At 47.6% G+C, this 15864-nt stretch overlaps 1 protein-coding gene across 4 annotated transcripts in view; it reads left to right on the top strand.

Moving 5' to 3' along the window:
• The window catches only part of CTNND2 (catenin delta 2), a 915285-nt gene that overhangs the window by 773164 nt on the left and 126257 nt on the right, over positions 1–15864 (top strand). For all 4 annotated transcript variants that reach the window (XM_047730983.1, XM_047730982.1, XM_047730984.1 and 1 more), the window contains 2 exons: positions 6453–6570; positions 11626–11811. In XM_047730983.1, coding sequence (XP_047586939.1) covers positions 6453–6570; positions 11626–11811 — 304 coding nt within the window. The remainder of the gene's footprint in view (positions 1–6452; positions 6571–11625; positions 11812–15864) is intronic.

Raw genomic sequence — 15864 nt, 5'->3', positions numbered from 1 at the left:
AGGAGGAGGAAGAGAAGTTACAGAGACCTATGGGGTTCCCAAACCTGAAATATTCACTCTCCAGCTCCTTACAGAAAAAGTTCTCAACTCATGATTTATTTAGATGTGTGGATGGAAGGATCTCTTTAAAATGGAATGTTTTTAGCTAAAGCAAAAGCAAGCCTACTTCATGGGAGCATGGCTTGAGCATGATTGCTACTATTTCCCATTCTCATGCTTAACGCAGACCAGGTCATTTATGAGAAGTTACAGAGTTCCTTGGTCATCACATGGTCAGGAAGTTGAGATGATGCACATTTGTGCTTTGCTTAGATTTCCCCTCACACATTTAGTGTTAGTTCCAAGATTTTCACAGTCTTCCTGTTGGGACCCTATGACAGTCGGTCTGAATGCATTGCTGCTGGAGGGGAGGTAGGTGGAGGGATGGGGTAACTGGGAGATGGGTGTTAAGGAGGGGACATGCTGTAATGGGCCCTGGATGTTGGATGCCGCTGATGAATCACTAAACTCTACCACTGAAAGTAATAATACACTCTATGTTAATTAATTGATTTTAAATTAAAATAAATGTATGCGTCGTTGTGGGACATGTGCCCACCCCCACCCCCCACCCCCACCCACCCCCCCCACCCCCGTTAGGAAGAGGACACCTTTAGGAGTATCTTTAAGAGTTTATGTACCATGTAGCACACACTGGACAGCTACATGGTCATTTAACAAATATTTCAATTTCCTGCTGTTGGATTTCCTGCTAAGAGAGAGGTTCTCATGCTCCGGCATGCAGGGCATCACCCAGAGAGCTAAGAGAGCACGCTGAGGAGGGTAAGGACCTAGGCTTCTCCGTTTTAATCCAGTTGCAGAGATGATTTGGGTGCCGTGGAGGTTTGAGAACTTCTGGGCTGTGCACAGGTCTGGTGTTAGGGAATATACCAAAAACTAGGCCCTCAAGGAGCCCAGCTAACTTGAGCAGGCTTCTCAGCCTCCACACAGGACATTGTCCGTTGGGGAGGCCTGTTTGTGGGAACCACAGCGTTCCCAGACACATTGGCTTATGTTCTCAGGTAGCCACATGGCTTCAGGAAACAGCCACTGGTCCAGAAGGAGGCAGGCAGGCCTGCGAACAGCTGTGCACGGTTGCACTTCCTCGTTATCCGCTCGGTTCCTACTAAGTGCTGTACCGCAGGAAGTTAGGGGCAGCCAGCGACAAAAGCTGATGCTGCCCGCATCACTGGGGGACCAACCTCAAACGTCAGGTGTTACAGGTGTCCTAGAAGCTTGTGCCTGGAACAACAAAGAGGGGGTGAAGGGCCGAGGCAGAGGTCGGACCAAGTGTAGACCTTTGAGCGTGACTGCTCAAAGGCAGTGGGCCTAGATGCAGAAAGGAAAGCATTGCTGGTGGGGGTGGCGGGTGGGGGTCGGCAGCCTCTGATCCCCAGACAGACTCTCCTTATCTGTGGTTGAGGGTACAGAGGCTCAAGCCCCTGGGGGTCCCTCATATCCCCAGACCCAGCTCTGGCACTCCTGGTCTACTCTGTGCCGTCATCCATGATGGATTCTGCCTCTCCCCCTGCCTGCCCTGCTGTGTTGGCATCAAGGCCTTCTTGAGTGTGTCGCCTTGTATTTCGGCTTTGGCTTGGGACCACCCATATTTCTTGAAACAGTCTGAGCTCTGCTCTCTGAAAATCCTGACAACCCCATCCCACTCCTCACACTGGTGTGTGGTCTCAGAAGCTCAGCCCAGGGCCCCAGAGACCCAACATCTGGACGCTGCTGGTGAGATGAGACTAAGTAGCCCAGGGAACCCCAGCCCAGAGATGGGCCGGAAGGACCTAGGCCTCAAGGTGATGGGGATGGACCTGGTATGAGATGACCCCAGGTGGAGGCAGATCATAAAGGCCAAGGAGCAGGGGAGTGGAGAGGCAAGGAGGTAGCAGAGAGCACAGGAAGAGAAACTGAGCCAGAAACCTCTTCCTGCAAGCCTGGGGTGAAGATAGCTGTGAATCAGGAATACCCAACCGGCTCTACGCAGCAACATGGTGCAGTTTTCTCCAGTGTGTATGATCGATATCATCAACAGTCCTAAGAAAGCTTATATCTCAGACTGGTTTAGTTTGAGATATGATACTGGCTTGAGAGACCACATGCTATTTTCAGTTGTCTTTTTTTTTTTTCTTTCTTTATTCCCAAATTGAGGCTGACCTGAGTAATCCAGGGTGGGGACTGGAGTGGCAGAGCACAGCCACAGCATAAGAAGCCCGCATTCTTGATGTAACCGACATCTGATATCATCCGAAGAGTACGGAGGGCAGAGGGAAATCCATCACATGAATTCCAGCCCACTGGAAGAGCTGAATGCACATGTTATAACCAACTTGCCCCAGCATCTAGCTGGGGTGGGGCACTCAGCTGCCTCCTGGGTATACAGACAACAATGACACGCCCTCTACCCTCCAGAGGTTCCCAAGCAGCAAGACGGTCACAGCTGAAATAACTCTAATCCAAAGTTAGGGGCGACCAGTAAGATTCACAGAGCAAGGGCAGTGTGGAGAAGAGAGGCTGATTTCAAGTTGAGTCGTTGCTAAAATCCTCATCCGTGGGTTTTCTCTGCAGTTTGACTGTCTATATCCTGCCATCAGAAGTAGAGACACATAAGATAAGGTCTTCCGTGTGCCAGGCAGCATTCATTCCTTTGAACTTAGGGAACAAGGGCCACTTGGGATCCTACGAGAGCTGCATATATTGAATTTGTTCTTAATAAGCTCAGTGAGTGATGGAAGCTGAGAAACGAGGTTTCAAATATAGCACCGAAGATAGGGAAAATAAGCAGTTTAACAAGTTACGCTGGAACAGAAGAGATCCTAAGAGATTTTATATCTTTTAATTGTAAGAAGTAAAAATGTTTCTTTTTTTATCAATTAGATAAAAAGATGGTAGAAACTACTTTAGGCAGAAATTTCCAAATAACATGTAAACTGACAATTCAATCAAGATTATGAAGATTATTTCTAAGGAAAAGCGATCGTACCATCTTTGCGCTTTTTATAAATAATCTGTTAAGTGTTTGTTTTAATGGTGTGTTTACATGTGGAATTTTGCTGTACCAGTTTCTCGTCAGACATCAAGAAGGGCAGAAGATGGTTTTAAGTGTAGCAGGAGGGAGGGACTTTGTAGGTTGAACACTGGCTCATCGTCACTTACTTGGGACCATAATTACAATTAATTGTTACGGTGACCAACACACAAAGTTGTTGAGTTTTTTTATTTTTAACCAATGAAACATGTATAATACAGTAGATCTGTTTTGTGGGGGGAAAGGAGAAAGAGGAAACTCTCCTCCCCTCCAGAGTATAAAGCCAGGGGTACCCTTCTGATATGTTTCCTCATTCAGGAATAGTGGCTTAAACGTGAACCCAACCCCAAAGGTTTCTGGGACATCATTGATTAAAAGACACATGCGCACCTCATTCTGTTTAAAAATATGTACTGAGCATCATCATACCGGTAGACGCTGTGGTAACTCCCTCCTTCCCTCTGTATCATAGGGGTGTGTGTATGTGTGTGTTTACTTGGGTATGTTGTGTGTGTTTACACATGTTTGTGTGTATGTGTGTGTGTGTCCCTCGTTTCTCCTTCTCTATGGGGATCCTAACTTACCAGTCTTTCTCATTTATCAATATTTTACACATTTTTTAAAGATGTTATTGTTAAGTAACCTCGACACCCACCATGGGGCTCGGGAACGAACTCACAGCACCAAGACTGAGTCGCCCACTCCACTGACTGGGCCAGTCGGGCACCCTCAACATCTGCACATTTTAATATAGCAGATGGGTGTAAGGTTTTATAGGCAAGATAAACATGACACCAGGTGAAGTGGGTGCAAGGCGAGATTTATTAAAGGCACTCTCCGGCAAAGTTTCAGGGCTCAGGAGAAGGGGAGCCAGGAAAGTTGCGCCGGGAGGAGGTGGGCACCCTTGGGCGAGGTTCCTCGACTCCGGAAAGGGGAGTGGGGGAAGTCGCACTGGGAGGGAGTTGGCGGGGGTCTTTTATCTGTTTCCTGCATAGGTATCGGGTTACCTATGGAGATGTGAAGGGGCATACATCCTTTTGGCAGGAGAGTCAAGGGTGAAGGAAAGTGGGGGAGGAGGTTGGAAGATGGTGGGGACCCAGCGGTCATTTCTATTGTTCCTCCTGCACTCCCAGAGCCCACTGACCCAACAATGGGTAATAACTTTTTAATTTTGGAGGTGACTAGACTAGAATCAAACAGAATAAAGAAGACTGCTCAGATTAACATTCACAACTCGTAAAGTTGACAGAGTTGTGAGTTCCTGATTTTGCTCTCGGTTGCCCACCTGTTCATTGATTACCAGTGAACACAGGCTGATCACTTCCAAGTGTGTTTGTGAACCAGGTTGCAGTCGGTCCTGATCGTCAGGCTACTCAGGAGAGAGACTGAGCGCTCCTCAGCCAGGGAGGAGGGATTTTAGACTGGGGTGTCCAGAGCTACCCCTAAGGCACTTTCAAGACTGAATGCCATCATTCTGTTATTGGAAACACGACCCCCTCAAAGTACGGAGGCAAGATTTAAACACACAGGTGCACGTGGCCATCCAGCATTCTTCTGCCCCAAGAGGTCTGAATTTCTGACAAGCCTATTACTCTGACAGCCTCAGTGCTCGACCTGGCGAAAATCGTTTCAAGGAGGAATGGTCTAAAAACGCTCTCTCACAAAGGCCATCCTTCCAGCGTAGAACAACAGTCTCACAGCTTCTTCCTGCGGAAAGTTCTTCCTCCCTCCCCGTCCTGTCAGAAATGAGGGTGGGCCCCCCCAGGGGGTGTCCGTAACACTTTACATAAAAATACCATCAATGTTTGCCCAGTTATATTATCTAAGGAACTGAGAAATTTTGTTTATATTTTAAGATCAGCAAATGCCAAAAATACTAATTTGAATTGAATAACCTTTCCCAGTCTTACATTCAAATGCAGAGAGATCCTATTTAAACACATCCTGCAGAACCTTCTAGATAATCGAAGAGAACATTTATGTTCCGTAGCATTTTAGCATTTAGCATTTTAGCCTTAGGCCTATTTTACTTTCATTCCTTAAAAAAAGTGGTGTGTCCACGTTAGGCATCAACCTGAAGGCGTCGCCGCCTTCCTCTTTCCCAGAGACCTGGTTCTGGTCCAGCCGCTCCACTTACCGCCTTGGGGCTCTCAGCGCCTCAGTGTTCTCATCCGTAAAACAGAATGAAGTGTAACTTTGAAGGACATTTTGAGAACGAGACGGGAAGACTAGTGTCGATTACGGTGTGGGCGTGAGACTCATGCTGGTCAGTGTCTCCTGCAGGCTCTGCCCACGGCCTGATTCTTGAGTCCAGCCACGTGGCCGCACCCAGCAGTCAGCAACGAGCGCCGCCCTCCCCAACCGAACCCTCTCCCTGGAGCCGGGGTCCGAGCCGTAGTTCTCAACGTCAGCGTCACCAAACAGGAAGCTATCCAGCTCCGCCCAAGAGCCCAAAGTGGGGCCTGGCATCTCCTCCAGGTGATCCCGCTACCAGCCAGGCTGGAGCGCCATTGCCCTGCTGGGTCATTCTTGAGAGATCACGCTTCCCCGTGGTCTCTAAATTCCTTCAACCCCTTTGTACCTTCTCTTAACTCACCTCCAGCATCCCTCCAACAGGTTGTGTTTCTGTGAGTGACTGCAGAAGTCCTCTACCTAAACCAAATCCTAACCCTGGGTAGGAGAGGGAAAACATGCTCTCAGATGGCGGGGTCACTAAAAGCACCCCAACCCTTGACGAGACTTGTCTCATGTCTTTTGTAGGGGTGGGAGATCTCTCTGCTTCCCCGCTGCATCTTCCCTGACCATCCCCTCCTTCTGTTGGCTTAAGCTCAACGTCCACTGGTATGGGAAGGATCGTGGGCCACTCCTGCCCATCAAAGGCGCCATGGGCATCCCAATGTTTAAATTTTCACAGAAAACCCTCCCTATGTTCTTAGAATAAAATCCTAGAAGTTTACTGCTGGCGGGACCGAGGTAGGTGTATCGAGGCAGGTGAAATCAGATCGCTAAAATATTCCAGTAAGTTGGGAGCTCTGACTCTGGAAAACATTCTTTTACATTTCTCAACGAAGAAGGCTTTGATTCAAAGAGTTTCTGGTTTCCCTCTTCCACTGTCAGTGGAGTAAACCTCGAAGACTTTCTAAGAGTCTCCATCCTCCACGGTCACAGGACCGTCCTAGATCACATGTTCGGAAGTCTGTCTCCCCATGTCGCTAGCTGTACAGCAGATGCCCGGGATTCAGCCGGTTCCGGGGTGCATTGGTGCCAGCCAGCCATCCTCGTTCACGCTGTGTTCTTGGTTAAACATTCTGGAGGCGGGAGTGGAAGAAGGTTCTCTGGGGGACCCCCGCGGAGGTTACTGACGCCGCTTTTTGCTTTGCAGGAATGTTAGCTCAGCCGGAGAGGAGGCCCGCAGGAGGATGCGGGAATGTGACGGGCTCACAGACGCGCTGCTCTACGTGATCCAGTCCGCGCTGGGGAGCAGCGAGATCGACAGCAAGGTTTGTTGTGTTTGCATAGATTGAACATCTTAGAGACTAAAGATGCCCAAGGGACTAAGCAATGACTAACAACAGCGGAGAGCTAATGCTGTGCTTAATGCCTTCACTCTGGGATCTGTCTTGGTCTCCCCATAGGAATCCAGCGTCTTCTGGATGATTTCTAATCCTAGCCTAGAACTAGACACCTACATCTCAATTAATAATGAATAGAAACATGGATTGTTCTGAGTTCCTCCAACCAGATGAGTGTGTAAACATTTGCACACCACATGACCCACTGTAAAAGCTTCCAGTTTTAGTTTGTAAAGTCTGCTTTCAAAAGACAGAGGAATATTAAAACTACCTGAGCTTTGAATAATTCTGTATTCTTACAAGTTAGCTTTTTACAAATGTTAATTTTATCAAATCCCATTTTAAAAATGCCTTAAGACTGAAGAACCTTGGTCACAATCTAAGTGAATGGGAATGTCCACATGTTCACTCAGAATCTAGTCAGTGTTTCGGATCAGAAACCAGAATAGAACTGGGTGGGCTTTTCCACTGTGGGAGGTATTTTGTTTTGCCTTCATTTGCCTTTTGTTTGGTTTCGATTCGATCTAAAATTGTCAGGAATAACATCCCGATATAACCACAGACTTTACTTATGCTTTTTAAGTGACCCATGCGATACATACAAGACCTCAATGAGAATTTCTCCAGAGCCACATTTTGGCATTTTGGGCCAAGTTATTCCATGTTGTGGGGCCATCCTGTGCCTTGTAAGAAGTTGAGCAACAACCTTGGTTCTTCCCACTGGATGCCAATCGCATCTCCCTTCACGGTGATGTCAAACGAAAATGTTTCCAACCATTGCCCAGTGTCCCCCAGGGGAACAGAACTCATCCTGGTATAAACCCCCAGCCATGTGCCTAGACCCCGTCACAGCCCTCTGACTTGGAGGGTCCCCCTCTGCTCTCAGATTTGCGTTCCTTTAAAAGTTCATCAGGTGATTTGTCGTGTGTCCTCCACTGAGAGCCCACGTCAGCAGATTAGCTACAGCTTTGAAATGGACTCTGATCAGGAAGACAATGAAACATAATTAAGTTACAAAGTCAGGTAAAGAACAGGTAAGAGTGGTTTTATCCTGTAAGTTACCAACGGGCATGGGGAAAGACTTCCCAGTTCTCCACCTTGCCTGCACGGTGGAATGGCTGAGAAAGTGAGACAATTGCTGGTAGCCGAGCCCTCCTCTCTATAATCGTGGGTGCACACACCTTCTGGAACTCCGGCCCTCTGAGTACTAGTCTGCTGCAGTTATGAACGCGGTTTGTCATCCGGTCACCACCGTCGAGTTACATGTTACATGGGCATCCGTGAACTTACTCTGCAAGTGTTACCAATTTCAAAGACGGAATATGAAGCACTAAAATTTAATCAACCCCTCTTGTAAATACCCTTTATAGCCATTTTAGAACTTTTAATATCATTGATAAGAAAATTAAGTCCCTAAAAAAAAATGACCGGTCAAGATGTCTTGAGTATTTACAGATGCTTGTTAACGTAATAGACCAAAGATCTTTAAATGAGCTGTGGGAGGTAATTTAGGAAGGCTGCCATGCCCAGGATCTCCGCATTCAGAGCAGTAAAGACTACAGCATCGGGACCCGAAGCCTCCTACTGGGATGGATACAAAGAGAGCTTTAAGACTGGACCTTGGGGTTGAAAATAAAATCAGACTCCACAGCCTCTTGCATTGGCCAGGTACCCAAGCCAACACTGATGGGAAGGTAGCCTTCGGAAGCTTGGTCCCAAAACAAAGTGCTGTGAGCCCCCATGCCTCTTTTCGGATGTGGTAGATGGCTAGATCCCTGGAGACCCTGGGAGATCCCCTCGTTTAATGTCCACCTTATATTCAAAGGAGGAACCTGGGATCGCTTGGAGTGTTGAGGGCGAGGGAGAAGACATGGTGATTTCTGATGAAGCTGCAAGAGCCCCAGGCTTGTGGGGGTGTGTGTCACCTCCAGCTCCTGCTCACTGGGGACTGTCCCCAGGTACCCCCAACTTCAGGATGAAGAGGATCGTCACCGCTTCTGAATGGATCAGAAGTCACAAGTGACTTAGTAGTGACTTTCTGGCCAGAACGTTCCATGAAGGTCTAACGTATTATGGTCCCCCAGTGTCCCACCTGGCCCTCTGCCTGGTCCCGTTTTAGCTTTTACAAGGACAAGGTAGAGGAGGAAGGAGCGCACATTCTCTTAAAGGCCAGCATTAAAGGGTCTGGAACCCGTGCAAACTCAGCTCAGCGCCTGTAATTGGGACTGTTTGCTGAATGGGTTCCCCTGCGGTAGCGCAGTCCACAGACAACTTCCAAAGTAGCCCTTTGTGATAGAAAATAAGGAGTCAAAATGATGCTTGTGTCCCAGAGGAGCGGCTAAAAGCACTGGTGACAGCAATGGATGTCCAAAGCAGAGCCACCAGGGGCCGTGTGCCTTCTACTGGTGTCCCAGAGAAGGGCGGTAGCCGCCTTGCTTTTCTGTGCTCTTTCCCCCACTCCCATAGAGAGAAGAGCTTGAGTGGGTGACCCTTCCACAGCAAGCCTGGCTGGAGAGAGCAGGTCAGGCCCGGTGACTCCCTCGCCCTGTCCCGTCCTCTCCTCTGCACCCCCTTCCTCCGCCAACCCCACTTCCTCTCCCCCTCCAGCTTCTCCCACATTATCCCCCAGCCACAGGTAGATTATAAAGCATTTCTGGAAATGGCTGTGGATGTGTTCCCCGGCAGTCATTTGTTAAACAGAGGCACGGAGATGCCCCCGGGGAAGAAGAACAGCAGGATGAGAAAGAAGTTGATTCTCCCAAGTCATTGATGTAAGAAAAATCAGTTTGAGCTGATTTAAAAATCGTTCTGACTTATGCCATAACATTTTCCTTTCAGGGAGAGACTTTTCTCTCTTTCATGCATCGTCCTGTGTTTACCTGCTTTCATGCCGGTTCCTTTTTTGATGCTGAGAGGATGCTTGAAATAGAAAATCAAGTTGACTCAAAGCCTGTGGGATTAGCTGCCTGGAAACCTTGAAAAGCTGACAGGACAGATCTGGAATGGCAAAGGCTCCAGAGACAGATCCTGGAAACCAGTTTTCCTCGTTGATTGTCATACCCCCAGTAGCCAAGTCAAACACACAGGCTCAACCTTTGCCCAGATTCCTGTCCTGGGAGGAGAGCAGTGTGGCCTCTGCCCCTCGCAGGCTGGACCCAGGACCAGAGAGAGGTGGTCCTATGTGCCAGGGGTCTCATCCCCTTGACCTGTGAAACGGAACCACGATATCTGGCTCACTTGCTGGTGCACACAGCAGAAGCCTGAGAAGCCATAACCAAACTGGCAAGCTTTTAAAAATAAAACTTAGCTCCGTTCAATTTCTTTCCCCATTGGGATTTTGGTTTTGTTTTTGTTTTTTTTAATTGGGTGTATTTTTACTCTTCCCACCGTTCATCAATTGTGGGACAAAGGTCAAAAGGTTGATCGAAGTTCATGTGTGAAGCCTTGCCTCCCATGTGATGGTATTTCAGAGGAAGGGTCTTTGGAAGGACCTGGAGGTACAGAGAGATTAAGCACTTGGCCGCAAGGTCACATAGCTCCTGAAACGGCAGAGCCAGGCCTCAAACCTAGAGTCGTGGGCCCTGGTCCTATGTTCTAGATTTGCCAGCAGGGCCGTCTGGACCACTGTTTGTGGTCTGAGTGCTCGTATGGTGTTTACTGTGGGCCAGGAGTACCTCTCAGTATGTCCACACTGGGTTTGTTTCCCGTTGCTGCTCTAGCAAGTTGCCACAAACATGCGGCTTAAAACAACCCAAATTGATTATCTTACTGTTTTATGGCTCAGGAGTCCCCAGTGGGTCTTGCTGGGCTAAAACCAATATGTTGCCAGGGCTGCGTTCCTTCTGGAAGCTCAGGGGAAAATCCGTTTTCTCGTCTTCTCCAGCTTCTAGAGGCGCCCACAATTCCTTGGCTGTGGCTGTGGTCCCTTCCGCCATCTTTAAACCCTGCAAGGAGAGGTCACACCTTCGGAGAGGTCACACCTTCGGAGAGGTCACACCTTCTCCCACCACTTCACCGCACTTCCTCTGCCACCCTCTCTCCTGTATAGGACCCTCAGGGGCCCACCGGGATAATCCAGGACAGTCTCCCCAACAGAAGGTCAGCGGATGAACAGCCACCATTCTGTCTGCAGCCTCCATTCCTCCTGGCCACACAACCCAGGCTTTTCACATCTCACAGACATGGATGTGGACCCTGGGGGCAGGGGGCGCTGCTCATTCGTACTCGGCTCCCCTGATCCACACAGCAAGCCAAGACACGGGTGCTATTATGACCATCTTACAGAGGAAGTTACTGAGTCTGAGTCACACTGTGACTGTGTCCAAGTCACACAGCCAACAGATGGAGATCAAGGGCCATACAGGTGTCCAGCCCCGCAATGTGTGTCCTCAAGCACTGGTTAAGCCCCATAGTAAGAAAACAGGAGCACCAGCCATCTCCAAACAAACCAGGAGCATGGAAACGTTCATGCCCCCAGTGATCCTGGCACTCGGTTTGCCTGGGACCCCCCAGCTTTATATCCATATCTCCTTTTACTCCCAGAAAGCACCCTAGTGGGTGGGAAATACTAGGGTCTCCCTCCCTGAGCTGATGGGCATGTGAGCATGCCCACTCTGGATGATTCTGAGCCCCGGTCCCCAGGGGGGAGCGGGGCATGCGTGCACCATATCTGGGACCTCTCCCATGTTGTGGATTCTTAACCGCTCACCCGTGAACTTCAGTCAGCAATGACAGCTGTTTATAAAAGTAACTAGCATGGATAAGGAAAGCTTTTCAGGACCTTCTCAGGCTTCTCTCAATTCTTTCTACCGTCGCTATCAAGGGAGCCTGCGGGAGTCAGGAGCTTAAAGTCTCCAGGAAGAATCAGGGACGTGGAAATGACTGCTTTCCTGGGTAGAGGAGTGCTGGTTAGTTTTTATTCATTCCTCCTTTGTTTCTTTTCCTTTTTTTTTTTTTTTCTTTTCCTTTTTTTGGGTTCTCCAGACCGTTGAAAACTGTGTGTGCATTTTAAGGAACCTGTCGTACCGGCTGGCAGCAGAAACGTCTCAGGGACAGCACATGGGCACGGATGAGCTGGACGGGCTGCTCTGTGGGGAGGCCAATGGCAAAGACACGGAGAGTTCCGGGTGCTGGGGCAAGAAGAAGAAGAAAAAGAAATCCCAAGACCAGGTAAGGCCGGCGGCTCGCCGCGGTGTGCAGTGATCCCTTCCCTAGTGACAGCGTTACCGTTTCTTCCACTCGGACAGGTACAGGGCTCTGTACTTCCCACGCGAGGTAAAATCACACGCGCATCTGCACGGTTTTCCCGTGGGGCTCTCACGGTTCAGATGGGGGACATCACGCGCCTTCCCCCTGTCCCACAGACCAGCCCAGACAGGAACTTCGAAAAAGTCTCACGAGTCCCAGGCAGGCTCTAAGGTCCCAGCTTGTGGCGTCCACCCTGGGCACGGGTTCCTCCGGGTGCTGGGCCGCACACTGATGGAGACCCTTGCCAGGACAGGCGGGGTGCCCGGCAGGTGGTACAGATGCGCACAATCGGTGCGGCGTCGGAAGGGAAGCTGAGCAGAAATGCACAAAAACCCAACACATCGTTCACTGCATTGTTTTGAACCATTTCGGTGTGTAAACTTGCACTTATTGTTACAAGTGGGGGAGCTCAGAATCACAATTCTCCAACAGAAAGACATTAGGAGCTAGGCCTTGGGGCGCAATTCTGATAAATTCACAAAACGGTCCAGCAGGAGAGATCTCTTCAGAGCGGTTGGACTTCATCTCGAGCTGCCTGCAGTGAAGTAAAGGCCAGTAGGTAGCCACTCTTAGCCTTAGCAGAATCATGACAGCCTCTAGCCCTTTCCTCGGGAGCCTCTGGAAGGCAGAAGCTTTCACCCAGTGGCCCCCATGTAAAGGAATAGTATGAGTAGTAGCTGCTGGCCCCGAGCTCCAGCTATGGAGGTTGTCCCGTCTTACTGTGGCCTGGACAGTGTGGTCACCGGTCCAACCTTCCTGGACAGTATGACCAGGTGTCCAACCTTCCCCTGGACACCGTGTTCATATCCCAGCCACTAAGGGTCCTACCGACCCAAGATACGACTGTCCTCAGGAATCGACAAATAAGAAAGCAGGACAGAACTCACAACACTCTCTCCTGGTAGGTTTTAATTCAACATAAATATGCAGAAGTATCTGTTCAGATCACAGCACATAATTTTTCAAAGTATGTTCAAAATCATTTTGCTCTGAGGAAGGATTAGAGAAGCGATGTTGTTTGGAGTAAGGATTCGTGGGAATCCATTCTTAAATATAACTTGAATGCATCCGTGTTTGCATTTTTTTTAGGCTCTAGTCCTCTTGCTGTTTGTGGCCCCTGAGGGCTCCTCCAGGAACATCTACAACTTTTAGATCTGTATGTTCCAGCATAAACACATCTATAATTTAAAACATACATGCTGTTTGCCTTTCTGATAGTAACCATCCAGTCTGAGAAGCTCCAACCCTGCTTTCTCTCCCGTCATGGATCAGTGCTGTGTGTCCACTGTCTCCCTGAGTCTTCTAAAAGGATTGAGCCATAGTTCCTAATTCAGCCACTTAAAAACCTCCCATCAGGTGAATGCAATGGTTAACAAGCAGGTATTTATTGAATGTCTACTATGTACCAGGCATTGTACCAAATAATGTCAGATACCTCGGTCTTCCTTCCCGGCACTACCCAGACGGTGATGACTTCTGAACTTTTTCAATATCAGAGAAGTGAGGGGCACCTGGGTGGCTCAGTGGGTTAAAGCCTCTGCTTTCGGCTCAGGTCATGATCCCAGGGTCCTGGGATCGAGCCCCACATTGGGCTCTCTGCTCAGCAGGGAGCCTGCTTCCTCCTCTCTCTCTGCCTGCCTCTCTGCCTACTTGTGATCTCTCTCTGTCAAATAAATAAATAAAATCTTAAAAAATATATATATCAGAGAAGTGATACATGGCCTAACAAAGGTATAATGGGTCCTTCTCACAGTTTCCTGCTGCACTACTGTATCCCAGAGGGCTCTGACCCTTCACTGCTTCATCCCAGAAAGTGAATGAGCAGAATAAACACTGAAAATAGCATATGGGCAGGGATGTGGTTCTTCCCCCTCTGTCCAGTGATCATACGCCCCCAGGGTCTCATCCACCTCCTACAGACTCAGAATCTCCAGGATGGGCCCAGATAACTTTGGAAGGCAGATTTGGGAAATTGTACTAACATGTTAACCCTGGTTTTAAAAAAACAAAAGCAAAACTTTAAACTGAGCTTGATTTCACGGTTTTCTCTCCAGTCTATTGTTTGAACTTTAAGGACCATCCTTCCAAGGACCCCCACACCAGTCATTGGTGTCATATCAGTAAAATTCGGCCCCACACACCCAGCCCTTTCTCCAGCCCTGGCAAGGTGTGCTCACACAGCCTGAAGCCCTTCAAGTGACAGGCAGGATTAGGTATCGATTGGGTCCAGAGAAGTCAGGAGTCAGAAGAGAATATTCATGGACATCCCCCCAAAAGACAGCCCTCCATCCAAGCTGGTTAGCTGCTTCCATAGAATCTTACAATGAACAACTTCCCACCTTAGAATGTTGTATTTTAAACCATATTTTATGACATTGATGAGTTATTTTCTAAGTTGAGTAAGATGAAGAGATTAATGCAGTTTTATTATTTTTGCCAAAAGTCTGAGTGAAGATTTATAAGGGTCATTTATCCCATCTTTTTCTCATGATATTCTTTTAAGGAAACAAAAAAGGATTTCTTAGAAAGTTCTGCCAAAACAACCACGTTAAAATGCAGTAGAATATTGTTGTTTATAAAGAAACTTCAAAGTTATGGTTTCAGTCAAGCGATAGTTTTGTAAAAGACTAAACTGTGCTCTAATATAATACAAACATATCTTTCTGAAAAATATTAATGTAAACAGATAGGAGCTGTCTGTTTGCAAGTCATTTTGTGTGTTTCTCAAGTTCAGTATATTTAAAAAGAGTCAAGAGTAAAAAGCATCTTGCATTTAAAACCAATAGAAGAGGCAGCACTGACTGGTCTGGAGATGGGGAGGAGAGCATTGGACATGGAGGACTGAGATAGGGTGACATGGGCACACCGCTTGGCCTCCCCCCACTGGTGCCCTGGAGAGAACTGAATCTAGATGGTGCCACCTGCTGGGAAGGATGGGCACTTGCTCCAGCCTGGGGTTTCAGCGGGGAGAATGTGCTTTGCACTTCGGGAACGCAGGCCGCCATTCCAAATAGTCTAAAGGAATTAAAGGCCAGCTCTCTCAAGTGAGAGGAGGAACCAAGGCCCTAATTCATCACTGTTAACAGGTTGCAGCAAGGTGAGAAATGGAAATGTCCCCAGGCCTGTCTAGGACGAAAAGCATCCCCATCTTTGCCTTCAGAGCTTGCAGACCATGTAACTCACCTAGAAGCTTCCAGAAAGTTCTAAGTTTACAGCTTTCAAGATGGTCAGATATCCATTCTCTGGAGTCTCTGTTGCTCATAAAGTCAGGTTTTCAAAGAATATCTAGTGATTGGAGAGAATTATATCTTACAAAGTGAAATGAAGAAAAATAACAGAAAAGCAAGAATATATAGAGAGAGCGATAGATAGGATGTTGGTAAAACCTGGCCGATGTTGCCAAATGTGTGTCACATGCAAATATAAAATATGTATATTTTTATATATTTGTATCTGCATATATATGTATGTGTTTCTAGAGAAAGCACAGTAACATCAAAGAGCGAGGATAGTGATTCTCTTTGTACTTGGGTATTTGCGAATTTTCTAATAGGCATTACATTTGTAATCTTTTCAAATACTAATTAGGAAGTAATATTTTAGAAAACAGGAATTGATTAAGTCAATGTTTCCTTATTCATTCTCTTCTCTTAAATTTAAGATGCCCAGAGAGAAGTATCCAAGAATGGAGCTCTGTAAGATGAGAGGTTGTCAAATCCACAACACATACTTCCTAGGACAGAGGAGCCAGAGGTTTTACCAGGAAGTCGAAGTGATAAAAAGCATAATTAGTTTAATGATTGCCTCTGGAGCTTGCAGTATCCCAGAAATTTATGTTGATTCTTGCCTTTGGCATTGTTACTTCTATACCTGAGGAAAATGCTGTGAGACTATAAAGGTCAGATTTAGTTACAATTAAAAAATCTCAGAGACTTTATCCTTTAGATTCTTAATTAGAATAATTCAAGAAAATAC

Source organism: Lutra lutra, chromosome 5, assembly GCF_902655055.1.
Source record: "Lutra lutra chromosome 5, mLutLut1.2, whole genome shotgun sequence".
Classification (NCBI taxonomy): domain Eukaryota; kingdom Metazoa; phylum Chordata; class Mammalia; order Carnivora; family Mustelidae; genus Lutra; species Lutra lutra.
This window is presented reverse-complemented; position numbering and strand designations above follow the sequence as displayed.